Source organism: Lates calcarifer, linkage group LG21 (assembly GCF_001640805.2).
Source record: "Lates calcarifer isolate ASB-BC8 linkage group LG21, TLL_Latcal_v3, whole genome shotgun sequence".
Taxonomy (NCBI): domain Eukaryota; kingdom Metazoa; phylum Chordata; class Actinopteri; family Centropomidae; genus Lates; species Lates calcarifer.
In genome coordinates, this window is record NC_066853.1 from 21,135,639 (window position 1) to 21,159,297 (window position 23,659).

Genomic DNA, 23,659 nt, shown 5'->3' on the forward strand with positions numbered 1-23,659 from the left:
GGCGATGCTGTCACATCTCGTCTCTTCTTCTCTTCCGTTATGTTATTCTCTGCTGATGTTTCTCAAGTATTAAAAAAGTTTGCAAAACTTATTCCAGACAAGGAACTTCAGGGGTGTTAAAGGACTCTCCGGGAAAAATCTGTGATTTTTTTTTTTTTTTTTTTAACTTACAAATGGGTCACTTTGCAGGAATTTATCAGAATATATCTGACAACTTGTTTCACATATTCGCCACACTGGCTGGCGGTTTTTCAGCCCAACTGTAGAGGAAACCAGACTGTTTATGCCTTTAGTGGTTGTCTGAGCTGAAAAACAACATGAATAAACCAAGAAGGAGTAGCATTTTTTCAGGTCATGGAAGCTTTCTGACTTTGTAGAGGAAAGTCACTGATTTTTTATATCATGGCCTGTAAATTTATCAACACGAAATACTCCTTAGAGGCCCAGTTTGCAGCTGCAGTCCGTTAAACTTAAATCAAGGCTCCTTCTTAATTTACCACAGGATCAGGACATTTTTCCCAATTTTTCCCAGAGTTATCTTTTATTTATCAGTTGCTTTACTCACTACAGATACAAGACGAAAACAACAGTTAAAGCTTTGTTGCTGTGCAGTGCTATGGTTCAGTTTGGTTTTACATTGTCATATAACAATTCAACTTAACATTTTAGCAAAATTATGCATACATCATACTGTACAATATAATTGTTTTTAAAACAGACTGGTACTCTTCATTTGAAGTAAACTGAACTTCATGTACAGTATGAAATCTACATCCTGGTGATCATTTGATCTTTAAAGCTCTAGAAACTGTTTTCAGGCAGTGTAATGTTCGTTTATTGTCCGCTACGGTAGCCCGCAGCGGCCACCTCTCCCCTCCCTCGGCTGGAGGGAATGAATCACGACTGCTGGCTGCAGATTGACCGCTCTGCTGCAATTAACAGGCTGAGAGACACAGGGACTGTAACTACATGACTGCAGTAGTCCTGTGTGAGGTTACACAGATACACCACTTTCAACTTACTTCTCTGTTTGGCTGTTGTTATTATGCTCTTGTTAATTAATTGCCATGTACTGCAACAAAAAGGGTCAGAAATCAATAGAAGTTAAAGTGTGCTTTTTTTGTCTGTTTCATTTGTAGCAAAGCACAAAACATATTCACTCTAAAGAAAACAAACATTATGTATCTTCCCTCTCTGCTTCCTATCTGGAGTTTTTCATGCTTGGAGCAGCAGAGGGCGGATGTGTACCCTCCCACTGCAGGATAGAGTTGCTTTGATTTCTGACATGTTAACATGTGGCTGTCTGTGTTCAAGTCTTAACACCGAGGAACATGCCACTGTCGCTCACCCCGGAGTCTCTCCAGCGGCATCAGTGTGCATCGTCATACTGAGCGTGCATATGTTTGTGTGTGTTACTGTGAGTCAGAAATCAGAGGAGAAGTCGCTCACTGTGCTTTCTGTCTGCTGCCTCCGGTGCCTCTCTGGTCATCAGGGAGAGGGGGAGGAAGAGGAGGAGGAGGAGGAGGAGGAAGAGAGCAGAGGAGGAAGGAGTGAGTCATTCTAGCTAGTCTATAATAAAAACAACTGCCAGGGTCCACAGCCTGGATCATGATGATGATGAGGATGATGATGATGATGAGTGTTCTGGTGTTGAACGAAGTGGTGTTAGGTCACTTGGTCACTGTGGAGGGAGCGAGCTGAAGTTCACGTCTGGTATGAATTTCACAGCTTTTCATTTTCAATCCTCATCATCCTTTGATAGAAATAAGAGCTGCAGTAATTGAAGCTCTTGTACATTTTGTACTCGAGGCTGCAGGTTTGTCAAGTGTGACACTAGACTGGAGCTGAGCTGCAAACTGCATTAGTAGCTGCGGCCTATACAGTATCCTGTATTTACCAAACATTTACCAGTTAGTCACGGAAACTGTAGCACAGTACCGTGACTGAATAGATTTTATTGATATTTCTGACTCAGTGGAAGTTGGATACTTCGCAGTAGTAGCCCCTGCTGGCACTGTAGCAGGTGTTTCATCTCCAAAACTTAACGACCCCATGAACTGAAACTTTCCATAACCTGAACATTTAAAAACTTGTGAGACTTTGGAGCTTAGTCCTTTGTATTACAGTTGTATTTTACGAAACGCAACTCTGACTCCTTTGTGGTTCGCTCCACTCTGTGTGTTGTGGTCCTTTCATAACCTTGTTTAATTTTTGTGATCTTTTCCCACCATTATTTGGCCCTGTAATGCGTCTCAAATTCTCCCAAATGCAGTAACAAACTAAACTCCATCTTCTTCCCAAACATGCCTATCAGGACTTTAACATGGTGGTCTGAAATGCACATTTCAGTGGTACTGGTCAGCCATTGTTGTTGCAAGTGTGGTTGGTGGTTCATGTGTTTGTTGTAGTAATCCTTGTTGCAGTGAAACAACACATTTGACTAACTAGGACTAACAGCACTGCTAGCTTCACCTGAAAGTACTTGCCATATGAAATCTGTTTTTTACTCCCTGGACAGAGCTGAAATTTAAAAATGTGTGCGCATTATGAATAGCAGTGTTAAATATGCATTACATTGTTCTTCCTGTTAAGTTCTGTGTCTATGTGAACAACATGCAAAATGTCTCATAAACTTGTTTTTTAAACGCAAGAGTCATAACAACATTGAGAGGTTATTTCTTCAGCAGCTGCAGCACGTCAGGTTTGGAAACTGCTTCCAACTGTTAAAATGTCAAATGGTGAGGCTCGTTTTATAAGAGGAAATTCAAAAGTTAGATACAAAAACATGCGCACATGCAGACACAGATGCACACACATTGATGTCTTGCACCAGTGGGACCAGTAAAACTGTAACTGCCAACAGAGCTCTCTCTCAATCACTGAGGAAAGTGTAAATTCTGTTTTGCTGGCACTGGTTTGGCATTTGTGTGTCTGTGATTGTGAAGCTGAGTGTCTCCTGCGGGATAAACAAGACACTGAGACATGAGCATGCTAATGTTAGGTAAAACACAGACTGAGGATAACGCACAGAACTGCCCCTCTGGACACGATCATAATCAGCCGCCAATTTATATGATTATTAATTGATCTTTCAGTAAATATTTTGTAATGAAATTAAGCAGGTCTTCACTGCAGTGGCACAGCTGTACAGCAGCTTCAGTATGATCTCCACTGACAGAGTGGCCTTTACTGCTATGGTTACACACTACATACACACACAGGCATGCACACACAATCACAAGCTACACATACAGACAGACACACACTCACACACTCATGCCAAGACAATGGCCTGTTAATCCTTGCTTCTGATTGGATGAGTCCAGATTACCCAGAGGGCACCAGCTGTCGAGGAGAGGCGAGGCCCAGTTTCCTCAGTATCAGTGCACACACACACACACACACACACACACACCACCGGACATGTCACTCTGCTCGCTAATGCTGAATTAAATGCAGAATGATGCTAAAATGTTTACCCTCAAAATGCTACCATGAGGCTACACCTGAAATCTTGTGCTCACAGCCAGTCTATGTGATTTGTTAGCTCGTCGTCGACATTCACTCGGCCAAACTGAAGCATTCAGCTGCTGTCAACAGTGACTGTTTGTCACTGCTGTCGACAGACAGTAAAAATAGGAATGGGAATTAATACCAATGTAATGCTAACAGGCATTACAAAGGGCCAGCATGGCCAGGTAGCCAAATGTTGCAAATGCCTGAATGTGCTGTGTGTTTTTATTTTTAGCTTCTGTTGTTTTGAGCCCTCCACCATGTTCACATTCAACTCATTTTCTACTGAGTGCCCATGAATCCTTAAATACACTTTTAAGGCTTTTAAAAGTTTTTTTTTAATTATTATCATTATTCAAATTAATATCAGATACACAAATATTCAGTGTTAAAGAGGATGTCTGTGCATGATTTTGATTAACAGAATAAAATTGCAAAACATGACAATTAATTTTATGTTGTTTTTTTCTTTTACTGCACTTTTATAGTTTAATAAACATAACATGGCTCTTCAGTCTGCTTTCGCCATTGTTGTCTCTGAATTTTATTAACTAAACTGGTCTTATATTAAATTCCAAGCAGCATAGAAAAAAACAACAAAAAAAAAACTTTTAATTTGGCTTCTTGAACTCTCTGCCCTGACACCATAATGTGCCAACAGTTCCCTACCCCCACGTACACACCAACCCATACAGCAGCTTTTATCCCTCGTACCCTCAATCCCCCACGTTCCATGGTGCAGCCGCAGAGGGCAGAGCCGGGCCAATCCGAGCCAATCAAACAATGCAGGGAGAGGGAGGAGACAGGAAGCGCTAACTGACACGCTGCTGGGTCGAGATAAGAGCAGATCCCTGTAAATACTGGAGTCAAGGGACAGAGAGAGTGAGAGATGGAAGCTGGAAAGGAAGATGAAGAGGAGGAAATGGGGGAAACGAAAGGGAGATAAAGCAAGAGTGTGGAAGAGTAAGAAAAATGGGGAAAAAAAGGAGAGAGAGAGACAATAAATGCTTAAAGGGTGAGAGTGAAAGAGAGAGAGAGGAGAGAGAGAGAGAGAGAGAGTACGAGACGGCCTCAGAGAGATTTACTTTCAGTGTTTTGTTGAGAGTCGGACTGAGAGGCTTTGCATTGGCCTAGATTCTCTACTGTTACACCCTCTGTCTGTCTGTCAGCACTGGCCCTCCTCACAGGATCCAACACTGATGCATTTATTCTCTTAGAGTATTGACCTGCAACATGTTCCGTCAAGTATTGGGAGAGCAATGGGTTTATATTATTTTGGCATGAAACACTGACTTTGAGGTTAAAGTGCTGATTTCCAGCTGTTAAGGACCACACTTGTGGTTTTACATGTTTTTGGCTATTTACTGCAAGTCACATATATTTTAAATCACAGCTAATGATTTTGCAGACTGTTGTGTTTTAGAATTGAGACATTATTTACTATTCCATAAAGCTCTCAGTTTCATCCATTTAAATAAAGTAGGACAATAAATTAGCATGCTCTTGCAAGAGTTTTGTAAACCATCACGGTGAAGATCACAACTGCGTTCTTCACTGTGATAGATTACAAGTAAAACAAGTTTCTTTTTGATTTTCATATTGTGAGAATGAGAATGGGAAAATGCACAGAAAAAATATCCTGTTGAAACATACAGTATATATGAAAATGGTAACAAGTAATATAATGCATTTGAATATAATGATTTTTTTCATATGTTTCTTATATTTCCTGTACGTCTTCGGCTGCATTTTGAGTTTGCAGTGAACATAAATTACAGTTTCTCCTGCTGCAGTAGTGGAGTGTAAATCCTCCGCACCTCCACAGCTTTTTGATTTGTGTAATAGACTTCAGCCAGTTTATTCGGCACTGATATAAATCTCAGTGATACAGGTTTTAATGCTTACGCACGCGTTCTGCCCAAACTGAAGCAGAAGTTTGGAAATCATCACAGCGTGTTTTATTTTTCAGGGAATTAATGTGGACGTTCTGGAAACAGAAACTGAATGTGTCATGTTCAGGAGAAGAAGTTGCAGTGGAAATATGAACTCTGGTGTTTTCTGAATATTGCACTCAGCTTGTGAGGTTAAGAATATCATTTTTTTGTAGGCTTCATTTACATTTTAGACATTTAACTACATTTAACAAATTGACTTTGGGTTTTCAAAGTTCTCTGCTGTATCTCTCAGTCTTGCAGCTACCAAGACTTACTTTGTGTTCAACTGCATTTCAGACCAAATCGTTTTTTTCCTCAACACGCTTCAAGCTCCTTAATCTAATACATAATTACAAGTTTCTAATTAGTTTTCCACTATAAATATTGCATACCACACATTATTTTATGTATGTTTCTTTTCCTCCACTAGTTCCTCAATTCAGTTTCTTGATAGTGTGTGTGTGTGTGTGTGTGTTTTAATCTTTGCCTTTACTGTATGCTGCAGCAGTAAGCATAATTTCCCAGTGGGGATCATTACAGTTTCTTGGTGTCTTTTCTTTATCTCCCACTTGTTATTTTTGAGAAACAGTATAAGGGTTGGATTCATATTCATTCAACTGCACATAAAAGTTTTGACAATAGGAAATTCAAAGTCCTCGAGTCAGAACTGGGATGGCATATACTGCAAAATGTCAAGCCTTTACCTGCTCTCTGTGAGTTTCCACCCACGTGTGGAAACATTTTGAAAACGTTCACAAGAATACCTGAATGAAACCTGCTGCCATTTGAAAAACAAAAAACCTAAATATAGCAAATCCGTTTTTGTGGAAAAGTTGGCAATGAATGAGGGTGAATGAGGACGATGAGTTTTTCATGGTACTGCAGCTCAGATTTTGAGAACTGCTGCCACCCTCCATTGCTTGTGTACACACAGGAAACACATTCATTCATTGAAATAACACAATTTGGGAACAATAGAATAAAATTCAATTCAGTTCCTCAAGTTTGGAAGTGAAATCAGCTTTATATCTGTTCTGAGTCCAGTTTGTCATCAGTTCCAACTCATGCCCTGACCTACCTGTCTGTCTGTGTGTGTGTGTGTCCAGGAACGACAGAGCGGGTGTGCCTGATCCAGGGGACGGTGGAGGCTTTGAACGGCGTTCATGATTTCATCGCTGAGAAGGTGAGGGAGATGCCTCAGAGCACCCAGAAGACAGAGCCGGTCAGCATCCTGCAGCCACAGACCACCGTCAACCCAGACCGTGTCAAACAGGTCAGTCTTACTGTCTCTTCTATTGTGTTCTGTTCTATTCCAGGAAAACCCAGAGCAACTGAGGCTATCCCTGCAATCATGTGGGGTGTGTGTGTGTGTGTCTTTATTGGTTTTGTGTGTGTGTGTGTGTGTGCCAACTCTGCCCCAGCTGAAGGACTGTGCGGGGGAAGAGAGGGAGAGAAGTGTTTGCCTTTGGAACGACAAATTGTGTGCGTTTCTGTGGTTGAGTTGTGATTTTCTGTTTGAGTGAAGCTGAATGAGGCAACAAAATGAAAAAAAGAAAAATGACAGGCAACCATACAGACATGAAACAGACGACAGAGAGAGAGAGAAAGAAGAAATGAAAATGAGGCGAAAACAGCAACAAGGAGACAAGAATGAAAAAAAGAAATAATGAGAGGGTGAGGACGTAAAAAGAAAAAAAAAAGGAGGGGAGGAAGGAGAGAGGCCAGGACAAGAGGCAAAAGACAAAAAAGAGTAATGATGGAGGAAAGAGAAAACTGAATGAAAAAAAGAAAGTACAGGCGGGGAGAAAGATGAGATCCACTGAGACAGGATGCAGTGTGTGAGGTGTGAACACATAAACTCCACATGTGGCACGAACTGTTGGCTGCTACACGACACACACACATCAATTTTGTGTGAGTGTCTTAATGAAGAACACGACACTTCAGCTTTCCATCCCACTGACTTCCTGCAGTATTCAGCCTCTCTCTCTCTCTCTCTCTCTCTTCTGGCTTTACTTGGACCAGCTGTTAGTAAGTTCGTGGTTGGAGGATGAGTTGTTATTACTGTCACCTCACAGTTTGCAAGATGTTTGTGTAACAGTGTTATGTTATTGTAATAAAATGCTCACTGGCAGAAGTTTCTCCTATGAAATATTTAAGCAGGATTACAACTATTCAATTTTTGTTGCCACTGTTGCTGGCCATATAGCCATTCAACATCTTAACAGACTTTTATTGTCCTTAAAAATGGCTGTTTGCAGTAGCATATTTTGGCCATAGGGTGGCCAAGGACATAGTTTCCCTTGGGAACCCAATCACCTTGCAAAATCCTTTTTTTGTACTGGATTTTGCCAGTGAGACAACACACAAGCTGCTCAACCTTCTTCACTGAGGTTGTAGGAACTGTATGCAGCTTGAGGGGAAGATATAACTTGATAACATTTTTTTTTTTTTAACAATTTTTAACGGAATTAGTCCTAATTAATTTTTTTGTTGTTGCCCATTCACCTCAGTGTATCCAGTCAGATCCATTGTCAGGTGGGGGGAGGTGTATTAGCATCTATTTCTGTCTGCTACAGTGTCTTCTTTTGGTGGTGCCACAGGGGGGCGCCAAACTGAAACATTTTCTAATCTTACAAGGGTTTTAATTTAATTAAATCTTTCACAAGGTGATAAAATTGTGTTAACAGCATGTTATCCAGATTCTGACTTCAGCATGAGTTTAGCAGCCAATCAGAAAAAAATATTCAAAAGGCCGATGTAATAGTGTCATCACATTCACATCATAGTCGAACATCCACCCTTTAAGCTTTAGCTTCCGATAAGTAATTTCACGAAGTTTGTGTTTACAAACTTTCAGTAGTTCACATGAAGCTCATTCTGCTGTTGATTGTACAGCTAAATCTGAGAGCCAATACCAGCTGGATAATGGTGGACAATTAGTGCAGCCATTGATTACAATCCCAATCTGTTTAAATGATTATCATCACTCTCTCTTCATGATTGCTTCCTATTGATTAGTCAGGTCTGGCACTGTTTCCATGTATTGACTGTTCAGGACTGCCAGAGTTACACAAACACACACACACACACACACAAACACACAAAATGCAGTGGCTTAAAAAAGTGATAATATGTCGACATTGAAACATTTATCTTGAAAAAGACACTACAAATAAAAATTAAAAATAAGAAAAATGAAAAACTGAATTGATGACATAGCAGAGTAAAAAAACTAAACAAATTACATTATATAAATGTTCACAATAGTTTCTTGTTTTTCCTCCAGGTCTCTGAGCTCTTCTGTTGTGTTAGAGTTGCATATGTTTTTTTTTTTTTTTGCCCCCTGCTGCAGTTTCTCATCCTCTATCATAAGCAGAATTTGGGAGGCGGAGGAAGGAAAGGAGTGCTAAGCCTTTGTAGTTTTGAATGATTATAGGTATCAGACTTGTGTACACACATGCTCGCACACACACACACACACAAACACACACACACACACACACACAGAGTCCTCAGAGATGGAGGTTTTTTGCCGCGCACAGGATTTTAAGATGCAGTTATGAAAAGAGTTTTATGCATAATTAATCAATACTGTGTACACACACAAACACATACACTTACTCACCCACACTCAGTCCTCTAGCCCACACACACCAGGCTGATATGGATAACAGTATTGTTTGCACATATGGTGTCTTGCTTTCTTGTGTTTGCAGAGTTGATGTCCAAAATTTTCACTCAGCCACAAGAGTTTTAGTGAGGTCGGTCACTGATGTTGGGTGACGGGGCCTGGCTTGTAGTCAGCATTTCGGTTCGTCCCAAAGGTGTTTAATGGGTTTGAGGTCAGACAGATTTTTCCATACCAAACTCAGGTTGCAGTTGCCAGGCAACCAGTGCAGACTGCAGGAAGTTATTGCTCAGAGCCTCATAAAAACTAAAAATAAAAATAAAAAAAAAACAACCTGTAATTTTTACACTTTTTACAGATTAAGCAGGTGCTGGTAGGCAGATTTGTTACCTTTAGACAGAGTCAGCTTAGCTTTGTGCTAAGCTAAGCTGATGTGTGCAGTAACCAAAATGTGGAGCTATTCCTTTAGTACCAGCGTCAGTATGTTCTTGTCACCTGTTCCTCCTGCACAGAGTTGATATGTGTGCTGTTTATATATTTGTTTATCTATTTTTTTATTCAGTTTGTATCTTCTGCGTCATAAGCATGTGAGCTCGAGGCTGACAGACAGTTGAGTAATGCTGCTTTGGACGAAGCGAGCAGCAGAGGGGGGAGACAAGCAGGCTAATAGCTGCTGATATTTAGACACTTGTAACAGAGGGTGAATCCCCCTGTTGCTCTTTAGGCTATTTATACCACGTCAGAGAGGACACTAAATGGGTTTGCTCTAAATTTGACGACACACAGATACACACGTTCACACACAGAGAAAGAACCCCGCCCCCCCTCCACCCCGACACATACACACACATGAAAATAACCTCTTCAACCCTGACGGACACACAGAAACCGCCACCATTCGAAGACAGTTCATCATACTAGAATTTAAATTCAAACAAAAACCAAAAAAGGAGCATAACATAAAACATAATGTTTTGCTCACAGTTGTAATGAAAAAATATAATAAGCATAATATTGTGACCTTTTAATTCAGTGTGATAATGCCTTTTCTAATTTTAGGTGAAATATGAAGAGAATATTAGTTACAAAAGGCTGATTCTGAACATATTTAATTATAATATAATAAAAAGTAAGTATCTTGTGCTGCTAGAAGTGCCTGCCATTGTTTCAAAAACAAAAAAAGATCTTAAGGAGCTCCTGAATGTTTTTTTTTTTTTTTTTTTTTTTTTTTTTAGTTTCTGTTGCACACCAGAGGCTTAGCAAAAAATTGTTTTTTGTTTTTTGCTCATGTCACTTCCACTGTTTCTGCTTAAAACAATCTCTTGGTATAAAAGAAGAATATAATAAAGAAAAATTAACATCAAAGTATTTTAAATATGAACACACACACTCACAACAGTTTTGTCACTGAAGTAGCACAAACTTTCTTTGATCTGATGAATGGAGCACGTATAAACACATAAATGTTGACATACACACCATCAAACACATGTGTGCTTATGAAAGATGAATTGGTGTCCAGTGCGTTGCAGCCGTTGATTGTCTACTATTTCGGGTTGTGGGATAAAATGTCTTCTTCTTGTCAAGAGCCCAGCTGTTGTAGCATGTGGTGTTGGCATTACTGGTTAACTCCTGGGAGCGAGTGAGTGAGTAAAAAGGGGGAACAGAGAGAGGGCAGATATGTGAGGGGTGTTTGGGATGTTGCGAGAAAGAGGAAGAGAGTTGGAAGGAAGAGGGAGAAACAGAAAGGCGTGGAAGAAGATGACATAAAGATAGATAGAGAGAGAGAGAGAGAGAGGGAATAAACAGAGCCAAGAACGAGAGTCAGGCGGGCTGAGTGGGTGACTGAAAGCTGGAACCAGATCTGAACTCTTGTTAGCCGACAGCTGCAGAGTGACGGAGAGCTGCGCTGGAAGAAGCAGCTGTTGATAGAAAGAAAAACAGAGCAGCAACGACACCGACAGACAACACGCCGCGCTTCAAGGCCACGGACCAGGACGACAGACCAGTGAGGAAGATGATTTATGAACCGAATGAATTCTTTTACCAGCTCTAATGAGGTCTGACAGGACATATGCATGGAGAGAATTTATTGAGGGATTTTACGACTTTGATTATTCAGTATTTGCTTTTGTTTCTGCCTCTCTTGTAAAACATCATCACACCCCTGTTCACACTGCAGCGTGCTCTGATTTTTATGATGGAGAGTTTGGTTTAAATATTCATAGTTTGTAAAGGGTGGTAAATGCTCTAAAAAAATTATTGATACAAACTGAGTGTGAATTATTGTAGTTGTTTAAACCACATTGTATTGTATTTGCAGTATTTCACAGAAAGTATTTTTAATAATACTGAATGATTAACTGATGATTATCTCCCATAATGCACTGCTGCTGGCTCTGTTTTAAAGTCAAACTAATCTATAAAAATACAAAAACACAAATAGTAATAATAAAATGTTCCCAGGCAGCAGCACATAAACATCAGCAATCATTACGTAAAAGCCAAAGCACTCAGGAGACCCCCCCCTGCTGTGTTTATGTGTAATGTAGTCAAGCATCACCTACTTACTGCATCAATATTATATTCATATTGACAGTAAAACATGCCCTCTCAACTGTTATTGTTGCATTATTGTGTTTGGAAGTGAGCTGCCGAGCAGAAGCCGTGTCCCCCGTGAGATCAGCTGTAAATGGCCTGTGGTTTTGTTGTGGTATTATTCTGGAGCTATTTTTGGCCTGGGCTGGCCCTCACTTGCCTTTATTCAAAGTGAAAACTGCAGCAGCTCTCTGACGTTGTTTAGCTGCACTGAGAACAGTGCTAAAAGGTGAACACACACACACACACACACACACACATACACAGTGCACTAGCATTTACACACACATCCACTCCAGTCTTTTGTTTTCCTGGCTGCTCCCTGGAACCTCTTCCTTTGGGAGAGAGAAGCCTTTTCCTGTGACCTTTCACCTCCAGCACAAACACCTGTTTCCTTCTTCCTGTTATTGCCTCCCTGCACAGGAAGTTCGCCATAAATGTCAGGAAAGCTAGTCTGGCTCACTTTGTGTCAGATGATGAAGAGGTGGGAGTGTAAGACTCTCAGCTCAGCTGGTGAGATAGAAATAATTCATCTTCAGCCAAAAACTGAGTCAAACACAAATTCAGTCAGGAAAAGTTCTGTGTTGTTGCTGCTGATCAGTGAATGAAGGAATAAATGCAATAAATGCATAAAGCATTTTACTGAATCTGAATTTCTTTCCAATCCCTACTGACCTCAGCTGATAGTTTCAGCACAGACGACTCATCACTATGTCTTGTTGACCTACAGGTTATTAAAGCACACACTCCATTTGTGATTGTAAAGTGGTGTTAGGGTTTTGTATTTCTCTAACAGCTCTTTGAGTTAGCTCAGACACCTGCTTACAAAGAGCACATTACCAGGCAGAAAATGTGCAAACATGTGCATGTGCAATAGCACTTGGAGGCAACAGAAACAACTTGCGGACGCAACACTGACATATCACTTTTTAAGTTGATATGTAGAAAATGTGTTAGCAAACAGTGCTTTATTTCCACATCTAGCAGTTGTGGAGTGACACGATCTTTCATTTGAAGTCACGTTTGTATTCATCTGGCAAATTCAAGTCCAACATCCACTTTTTTTTAGCTCCGTTTTTGGTCTCGCCCAGCTCCTGAGGGAAATACTTGGCTCTTTAGCTGCTAAATGCTCCACTGTGCTCACCAGCTAGTCTCTAACTGTGTGTGACAGTTGTTTGATGCTGATAGAGGATGTGTACAGTCATCTTTTGGAGCTGTCTCTAAAAACAGCTGCCTGCTGCATCCCAAAAACTACACTGTAATAGTAGTGAGAGTGAATGAAAACAGTTTAGTTGTGGGCCAAACAGCTACATGATGAAAGAAACTCACTATAAAGCTCAGTAAAGCTGAGGGGAGCTGCAGATTCAGGTAATAATTCTCTATACGTTCATCACTTTTTGTCTGCTTTCATACACTGTTATATTAAACATCTATTATATCTGCTTTAAGAGCTTACATTCAATCAAAATTCACACGACAGCAGTGATAAATGTAAAACATACAACAAACGAGTGCACTGGCACTATTTGTCCTGTTCTACTCTTTGCTATCAGGGTTTTACAGTATGTTGCTTTCTTTTCCATTTCCTTCTTATGTAACATTTTGGCTATTTTTTCTCCCTGTCAGTCCTGTGATCTGCAGTTGCTGCCTCACTGCTGAGTCAGCAGAATAACACACCTGCTCCAAACAGTGATGATTGAGTGTCTGCTTTATGCTAACACTGCTGTAACTCATATTTTACTGCACTGTTTTGAACATATGAACACCACACGCAGAAACATCAAGTTCGTGACATATTGCTCTCTTTCTCACGTCCCGTCATTCTTGTCTTTTTTCTGTCCTTATTTGAAGGCATGTCTTTGTGGGAAGAATTAGTTTTAAAAAAAAGAAAGAAAAAAAATAGCAGGTGTGATGTATGTGCTAAAGAAACTTCTGCCAAATGGGGCGTGGTGTCAGCTGGAGAGAGGGACGTTTTATGGTGTTTTTGACCTTTTCGCCTTGTTGGCTGCTGGACAGAGGAGAGGAGAGGTAAGGAGGTAAACACAAAGGACACAAAGGGGGAAAAGGAAGGATGATAAAAGGAGAGGCAGATGAGATATTACCTTCTCTGACAGTTCATCACACAATCACGTGTTGTTTTTTCATCCTTCAAGAGAGACGTTAGAATTGTTTTTCACCTGCAGCACATGTCTACTTGACACCTAATCTAAGAAGCTGATGGCTGGGTGTTCTATGTGCTTTTGACACTGCAGGTGATGTTATTATCTTCTGGTTTTTGAGGAGTGTTTCTCTACCAGGAAACCGATGCAGTTCATCCTCCCCCCAGTCAAACAGCTCACATATAAGAGCAGACTGAAACTGTTCTGTTGTGTGGACGAGGATAAAGAATGATCATCAGGTATGATCTTCTAATGCATCTGAGGGGGATTTTATTCATTATCACTCCAACCACTCCTCCCCCTCATGTCTCCCGCATATTAATACTTGACACAGTCTCCTACAAATTCCATCAGTGTATATTCTCATTAGTGATTTACAGTCAGTATTAGAGAGGTTGGGAAGTCGATGTTTGAAGATTAGTTTCCCAGATCAATTTCTCATCATACAGTGTAATGTTTGTTGACATTTTTACTATTAACCTGTGACCGTGGTTCATTTTAGAACTTAGCCAGGAGGTTTTAGTTTTTCAGCTATGACCAGACTTTAACCAGAACTGTACTTCCAGTTGTAATACAGTGATAGAGTTTTACTTGTAATATTTTCACACTGTCACTTTTACTTAAGTAAGTAATCAGTATGCTTCTTGTTTCTTCCACTACTGATAAAGACTGCACATCAGTGATCATCAATGACTTCATAAAGTAAAAACAAAAAATAATCACAATTTTTATTTGCACCCGTTGGGAATAATCTAGTGACAACTCATAAAAAGGAGAGAAAGTGAAGAGGAGAGAGAGAGTTATGAAGGATTATTGTGACAGACAAAATGACAACCAGGAATAATTATCCTGCTGTTCAAACACTCCCTCTCAATCCCCTTAAAAGAGAAAACTCTCCTGTCATGAAATCTCACCCCAACAGCTCCACAAAACACTACAGGTCCAAATATATTCTATATGTGCTCGTTCCAACACTGCATTGAAGCAACAATACATGATGTTTACTTCACGTTCAGAATCAAGTGGAAAAATTCTGGATTTACTATGTATCAGTTTATGGTCTGTGCTCATCCCCAAAATTCAGCTGGACCTGTTTGGTATCTTTGGAAACTTTTGGGGCCGCCATTTAAGATTTTGTTGGATTGAACAAGTCTTGGCTGCACAACATGCACATAGTGATGGAGCCAGAGGAGGGTTTGTAGCCGGTTAAAGGAAACACACATGCAATGTTTAACAGTAAACAAAAATGTGATTCATGGCCTGAAGTGGCAACTGACAGTCTTTCATTAATGCATTAACTGTTATTCACAAAAACATTTTCAAGCCTCAGGCAGTTATATTTTGAATTTTTGAAACACAATAATTTTTTCATTGTTTTTTTTCTCTCCAGATAATGTTTTGAAATGGACTTGTTTCTTTGGTTGTTTTTGCACTTTAACCTATTAAGGCAGGAAAATCACATACAGTAGAATTATGTAGCTTCATGTTACATGTGCGTGATGACAAGTCAATGTTCTCAGAAGAGGAAATCCACTCAGTAGATCACTTGAATCTGACATTACAGGATGAAAAACAAACTACACATAAAGCCAGCCCTAACTGTTCCCATCTGTGTATACATTATATACGCTATACGCAAGTGTGTGTTCATATGTGTGTTGCTTGCATAGCAGGAACAAAATACCCCAGAAATCCTGGTTAAGGAGTCAGAAAAAAGCCATGGTATAAGCATTACATATACAAGGGTGTATAGATATATTTGTGGGTGTGTGTGTCCCTGTGCATATGGTCTTGCACGTCCCAAGTTCACACCATGCTCCCTCGCTGTCCGTCATTGTAGCCCTGCTCTTCTGTTCTGCAGTTATTTTTAAGCTGCAGGGGGGTTTCTGTGCTCCTGGATGAGCCAAAGAATGAGAGTTGAAAGACGGTGTGAGAGATGGAAAAAGAGGGATGACACAGACAGATCGAGACAGACAGGGTGATGAGGGAGAGGCGGAGAGGGCGAGCGAGGTAGAGTCAGAGCAGGAGAGAGAGAGAGGCGACTAAGCCTGTGGATCAGGAGGAGGAAGATTAAGCTGAAGTCCCCTGCTTAAGACTTCAAAGTTCAAACTCCAAGTGGCCTCAACAGTTGTCCGCTGTATCTCGATTCGCACTATGTGTTTACGTGCATGTGCGTGTATACACCTCAGAGAACAAGTGTGTACTGTTTAGTGTGTTTATCTGTTCTTCTGTACATCTTTGCCTCTGAGGGATTGTATACACATTATTCACATGAGTACAAGTGGAACTGTGACTTCATGTGGGCACCATTGCCTGTGTGTGTGTGTGTGTGTGTGCGCGTGTGGGGGGCGTGTTTGACCTTCAATGACAACACTGACAGAGGGAACTGTGACCTCCATGGCACGCAACACAAAGTTTGGACGACTCATCATTACCACCATGACAGCTCTGACATAGTGAGAGACAGAAGAAGAAGGGATGGAAGAATGGAAAGATGGAGGGATGAAGGAGTGATGAGAGATGGAGAAAAGGGAGAGAAAGAGGAGAAGGAATGAGGGGGAAAGAGAAGACAGAGGGAGTGCTAACTCTCTAAGTTTGAATTCTCCACATCAAATTTTATAGTATCTAGCTGTGGAAGGTTTTTTTCTCTCTGGCATGTAAACATTTGAATTATTAAGTTAAAATCCTTCAGATTTACATTATGTCTAACTCTATTCATGGGGTTTTCAGTTTTTCAGCTCACAGGTGGCTATATTATATAAGACTAATCTGAAGGCAAATAAGCAGCTCTGACATCTCAGGAGATTTTTGAGAGAACTTTTTACTGTCTGAGTGTTTAGCAGTAAAAACTGAATCATGTGGAGCCTGGGCCATTAATTATTAAACAAATGCATTTCAATTGCTGTTTATTGCATAAAGCCTCACCGACTGAAATATTTTCAGCTTTGTGTGGAATGAAAAAATGTCTCTGTCAACGTTTTACAGGACGTCGTTTGTTTTCTGCTCAGATTTTGGGTTTTGTAAAAGCAGAGTACAGACAGAAAGGACAAGCACCGGCGACTGCAGTGGACTGAAAGCTGTGTGTTAATACATCTGCATGTCAAGGTTAAACCCCAACAAACCACCACAACATGGGGCATGTGTGTGTGGGATTGTTTGTGCATGCATGTGTGTGTGTGTCCTGTCACAGTTGTTAACAGTATGCTTGTTTCCTCGTTTGTTAAATGAGACGTTCTCTCAGATTTCCATGCTTCGGTGACCTCAGGACCGTGTTAGCTTATCACTGCTACTTGTCTATGCAAAACACACACAAGCAGACACATATATGCACACACACCAATGCATACACATATTCACAGATACACAAAATGACTCATACGCTTTGGTTGATGAAGCAAAGCAAAACATTTGTCCTCCTCGGCCTCTGTCTGTCTGCATCAAGGCTGTGAGAACAACAAGAGACAACAGGGCAACTTTATAGGGCAACTATCCTCAATCTGCCTGATTGCTTAGAAACACCTAATTTGGTCATTTTCACTGATTGTTTTTAAAGCCTGTGGTTGTTACTTTGTAGCCTGTAGTTGCATCTCTTGCATCCCAACATATTGACAATAAAAAAGGCAACAGTTTGGAACAACGTAGGCTTTATAAATGCTGTGTGGTGTTAAATGAGCTAATAGAGGTCTGGTCAGTTCTTTATCAGTGGTTTATAGCACAAGAGAAAGAGCATGAGTTACAGGGATGATGTTGTAGTTATGGGGTAAAGAGTAGCAAGGTCACGGAGGTAGATGAAGACAGTACAGCTGCTTACAAGGGATTAAACTTTCTCATACAGGTGATGACAATCTGCAGTGCTGTCTTTTGAATTCTGAAAAATTTGCCAGAATGAGCAGGGCAAAAATGATTTGGCCAGCTGGATGAGGCTGTAAACCTCAGCAATCTAAAAGATTCATTAGCTGTAGTCTTTCATGTCTCACCATAGCCTAACTGTCAGAGAAATCACTAAATACATTTGGTCTTTATTATTATAAAAAAAAGAGAGTTTGACAGTTTTGGCCTTCGTAAACCCTCAACAGTCAAACCCTGAACTGGTTCCAAGTTGTTCCCTCGATCAAATAACCCCACTCTGCTGCTGACATTGATTTGGGCTTATCTGCTAAGCCAGCATCTCTGCTGAAGTCCACACTTCCCATCCTCGTTCCTTCACACCGTTTGCCTGAGTGTATTCATGAGCAGGAGATTGGCTTTGACCTTCGACCTCAGCCCAGCAGCTGCAGCAACAGGACGTTTTAGTCAGCAGCTGGATGGATGCCAAATCCTCCTCTTCTCCCCTCTGTGGAAAAGTTTCTCCCAACAGATATAAAGCTCCTCAAGGAGAAAAAATAAAACAAAAAGGGAGACACCAGAGATGAAAGAATGTTGAAAAAAAAGGAAAACTTCACAAAAAAAAAAACTTAAATCAGAACAGCTGAGGGAGAGGGGAAAAACAAACAGGAAAGAGCCGCCACTCTAGGAGCGATCGCTTGCATGCTGCCAACTGTCACATAATCATCTTTGTGGCGGCTCTGCAGAAAGGTGCTGGGAGCAGAGGATTGTGGGAAGGTAGGAGGCTGCGCGGCTCAGTCGGCCATTAAAGCAAGCCCGAACCAACAGCGTCAGCTAAATAAAACCAGGATGATGATTTCACATTAAAGCGCCCTTCAGATTGGGTACGGATTGTGTGTGTGTGTGTGTGTGTGTGTGTGTGTGTGGGAGTATGTGTTTGACCTTGTAAGAAGAGGCTTGGTTTATTGAACAGAGAAAAATAGAAAGAAATGAAAGATTGAAAATACACTAGAAGGCTGCAGCTGGAAAAAAATTTATATAATGCACCTTATAATGCACCAGGTGAGGAAGGACACAAAGAGTATGTAGATTTTAAAAAGCTTGCAATGAACGGATGAAAGGTTTAAAACCCCTACAAAGCTGCAAAAATTAGATGGCAGGAGAGAAAAACGACAATGTGGAAAGAGAGAAACATGAGGGAAGAAAGCAGAGAATGGGCGGAGGAGGAGTGGAGGCGAACGGAGAACCTCATTAGCAGAGAATCAGTTGGATATAAAGATGGTAGATGTGATCGTTAGTGCCAGGAGGGATCAGACATCGCTGTACGCCACTGTTTATCCTCCCACTTCTACACCAACACTCTGTGCGTGTGTGCGTGTGCATGAAAGAGAGAATATTTCAGTACAGAGTGCAGGGGATGAAAGGGTTCATGGGTAAAATCTTTTCGCTCCCTCCCTCGCTCTCTTGCTGCTTGTCACTTACTTCTTTTTATCACTCGTCTCCATTTTTACCCCCCACCGCCCACTCATCTCTTTACCGACAAAAACAACCATTCTGAAAATGTCGCCACTTGAAAAAAAAAAAACAACAACAAAAAAACGTGCCAGAACATTTTCAGATACAAAAATTAGACTTCCAAATGAAATTTAAGGCACTGACAGACAGTAAGGAGTGATGTTTTTGTTGGTACACTGTTTGCAAACCTTTTACAGCTGAAACTGATGTCCTGCTGTAATCTCAGAATAGAGATCAAGGTGAAAAGAGTAATAACTGTATAAATGAATCCATCTGTTGAAGGCTTTTATCCAAACTGCACCAAAAATGAGAACACTGGTTCACATATTTTGTAGCAAATAGTGTGAATGTTCATCATCCATTCAGAGGGAGGGAGGTCAAAAAGGTGTGTTTTAAACGAGTCATCAGCAGTCAACCAGCACACTAGTGGGTGCTACAGTGTTGGCATGGAAAAACTGGAGTGAGTGATACACCAAGATTGAACATTTGTGGTCTGATTTGTTTGTCAGTTGTTTAGATACCTTAAAAATGTGCAGATTTTTAATGAAGTTTGGTGGAAAGGTAGGCCAGGCAACAGGTGAGGAGTTTTTGTTGTAGATCCAAAAGCCAGAGACATAAAACTCAGTTTAAAGAATTAATCATTTCTAACTTATAATATCCCCCTCAGGTCTCTCTTTGAATCCACAGCACTCTGTATATGCATGAAGTATGCATATGCTGCGCTCATTGTCACTACATACTTTCCTAAATATCATGCAATGGAGGCAGATTGAGAAGTTGAAAAAAGAAAACGTCTTAACATTGTGAATTAGGGCATTTTCGAACACTTTCACCACCTTTCCATAAACTTCAATAAATGTCTGTATTTTGCTGTGGATCTGGACCAAAACACATTATAATTTCAAAACATTTTTGGTCTTTAAAATAATAGCTGTAGAGGACTCTGAGAGTTTTCAGGGCAGGGCAATGATTCAGTATTATTAGTAAACTTTCAGTGACATTGTATTATTGCTTTGCAAAATTTCACATTCCAAACAAATGAATGACATCAGTTATTAAAGACAAATTCAATCAGTTTGGTCTCATGTAATGCATAGCAGTGGGTTGAATATCAATTTGAATACATACATTAAATATGATATGATTATATAAACCAATATAAGAAAAACATTCTTATTAACATTGTAATAATGATTTCAACCATATCATCCAGTGGTTTCTGGTAGCCAGTCCTCGGAGCTCCAGGAAATGGAATCGCTAAGCCCCAGCAGCATTCACACTTTGTTAGCACTTTGCTCTTCTCATCAATCTACACAGGACAGCAGATTGTAGCAGAGTCTCTGATAGCAGCAGGACATAAACAGATGCATTGAAGCAGCCTGGCTGCATACGTGCCTCACAGTAACAACCCACCAATCAATAGAAATGGTCTACAAACTTCCACTTGTTCTGAGAGAATAGACAAATGAACAAAAGCAAAAAAAATCACACCTGTTAATCCCACAGAGAGACACAGAAACAACTCACAAATAAACACTCACAGGGGAAAGATAATTCTCTAATATTCAACTGGAAGCAGTGAGGGGTGGATACATGATGCAGGTTTGAACTCGCTGGTATTATCGGCTACCTCCTAATTTTCTATTTCTATGTAAATTCATCTAGCGCCTCACAGAATGCTGTGGCGCAGAGTGAACCATGGAATGTGGTGTGGCAACAAACCGCTGCATCAAGGCTGCCGCCACGCAGATGTTATTCGGCTTAAAACTGCAGCAAATAGGAGGAGGGGGGAGGGGGGAGATAAAGCAGAGGGTGAGATGGGGAAGGTAATTGGAATGGCCTTCACATTTTTCTATTGTAAGTTGAATTGATCCCTCTCACTTTAGATTTTTCTTTTTCCTTTTCTTCTTTTCTTCTCTCTTTATTTCTCTCTGCATGGAAAAACGGAAAACAAAAAGTGGTGCATCACATCCTCTTTTCTCTCAGTTTGTTAAGTCAATCACCCCCACCTCCACCACCCCTCTCCGTCTCTCTCATTTTATCGTCCTCTTTTCTTTATCAAGGCCAAGTCTTTTTATCTCTTCAGCCCTCCCTCCTCCTGTTTTTCCAGCCCACACTGTCTTTCTGCTCTCAATATGAATATTTGTCGTTAAGACAGACAGCAGATAGCTGTGGTAGCTTGAAGTAGAGGGTAGAATCAATGCTAGGGGAAAGCATTCGTACACACAAACACATTTATTTGCTAGGCGGCTAATGTGTATCAGAAGTCGATAACATTTCCTCAAGGTGTCCTTGTTTGTGAAAGACAACATTGCAAAAACAATTTTTATCATCTTGTTTGCACGAAGTAACTGATTTAATTGCAACAAGTTGCAGCAAAAGCCCCCCCTCCCAAATGCTGCATCTCAAACATTCTTCAGGTCTGTTTCCATTCAGCAAAGTGAGACTTTCATTGTGCATGGAGGTCAGTGCTGCAGCACTGTGATGCGTCACCCACTGCCTACGTCAACGGAGCAACAGTGAGCCCTTCACACACCAGGTTTTTTCAGACCTCAGACCAGACCTGCAGACATCAGATCTGTTTGTATGTTATCTAATGGAAAAGGGAAATATAGATATTAGGGTTCAGCTTCAGTGAGCTGTTAAAGGGCAAAACAGCAGCTTCATGGCTTGAGTCAGGTTTCGTGCAAATCTTTTCACGACACTAATCTGACAATGAGCCCTCTCTCCCTTGGAATGAAAGCTCCCTGCTGATTACCGACTGCTTTACTGAGAGAAATAGTAATCATGGTACTTATGTAAACTCAAACAAATAACTGTTTTCTTTCAGTTGACACTAAATTGTGTTAAATCTATCACTTTAAACTGGGAAAGCAAAGGAAAGTAAAGTACTGTCATGTACCACAGGTATGTGTGCAGCTATGATAATATTCAGAATGTATTTTGGAAATGAAAAGTATCAGTTTTCAATATTTTTGTTTAAAGTCATGTAGAGAGCCCTCATTGGACAGCTGAGCACAGTGTCATTAACAACTTGTTAATCAATCAGTTAAATGGTTCGTTATCTTTTGGTCAAGAAAAAAAAGTTTTCCAGCTTCTCAAATGTGAGGATTTGCAGCTTTTATGGGTTTTATATTATTCTTCCATATTATTCTAAATGTAACGCAATCCATTTTAAACTGCTGGTAAAATAAAACTAGATTTATTTATTTATTCATTCATGTTTACTATTTCCTACCATTTAATAGACTAAACATTTAACAGAAGAATTGTAAGAATAATGCACAGTTTAGAGCATCGTTATTTCATTAGTTCATCATTAGCTGCATTCCAGTTGCATGCCTGGTGTAAATGTTGCATCAAAATCACTTTACATTTAATGGCCTCCCATAAATAAGCAGTGTAACATGGATCAGTTCTCCAGTAACTGTAAAAAAAAATTAACCTGCTAAAGTGCATCTTGTTCGTTCATTGACCTGTGGTTATTCTGTAAAAGAATAAGAATAGTAATACACAATTTATACATGCAGATATGTGAAATGAAATATACTGTGCTGTGTTTGGGCATGGTGCGTGCGTGTGTGTGTGTGTGTGTGTGTGTCATTGCCTCACTCCCTTTCACTACCCTTTGAATGCTGGAGCTGTGTTTCCATGGCAACACTGACCCCTGGGAGTCAATGTTATTTTTTTCACACAAGTAGCCTCTTTAGAATTCCTCCCTCTCTCTCTCTCTCTCATCCATCCTTCCCTCCCACTCTGTTTACCTCTCTCTACCTCTTTGTCTCCTGTTCTCTCACCTGCTCGCACTTTATCCCTTTCTCCTTTTTTCACTTTCTGTTATGTACCAAAGACATTTTTTTTAACAGTCTTTATTCGTTATGTGCTTGGGTGGTGGTCGTTGATCTTATATGTCTGTCTCAGCTCTTTCTCCTTTAGGAAATCATTACACTGCTGACACACACACACATATGTGAATACACACATGGTACATCAGGAACTCTCTCCTTCTCGCGCTCTCTGTATTCAAGCATGGTTCAGACTCTCTGCGTCTTTGCCTTTTTATCTCCCGTCCTTCTCAAGTACACCTCTGAAAAGCAGTTCCTGACAAAGTCCCTTTCAGCGTTGACCTTGCCTATGAAGTTTACTCTTGAGCTGAACGATGTGTCCACTGTGTTACCGAGTTTTAAGTGATGAAAGAACAATCTTTCATCAGCAAGCTCCATCACAAATCTGTTCTTCATTTCGTCACTGGACTTTGTATTTTCAGTTCAACAGGGGTTGTTGCCATGCATCTTTAATTGTAACATCCCAGGTATGACATTGTCTTTTTAGACAATATACACAGTGCATAAAACATTAGGCAAAGTTCTTCATAACACTGATTGTACATCCCCGTAGCAAGTCTTACTTTACCCTGCCTCCGCTCTTTCTCTACATCTTCCCTTCATTACCTTAGTGGAGTTAATTGTGAAGCCAATAAAGGA

At 40.4% G+C, this 23,659-nt stretch overlaps 1 protein-coding gene across 2 annotated transcripts in view; it reads left to right on the forward strand.

The window, feature by feature from the left end:
- Nucleotides 1–23,659, forward strand: part of nova2 (NOVA alternative splicing regulator 2) — an 84,475-nt gene that overhangs the window by 47,982 nt on the left and 12,834 nt on the right. For both annotated transcript variants that reach the window (XM_018665506.2, XM_018665505.2), the window contains one exon: nucleotides 6,554–6,720. In XM_018665506.2, the coding sequence (XP_018521022.1) occupies nucleotides 6,554–6,720 (167 nt within the window). The remainder of the gene's footprint in view (nucleotides 1–6,553; nucleotides 6,721–23,659) is intronic.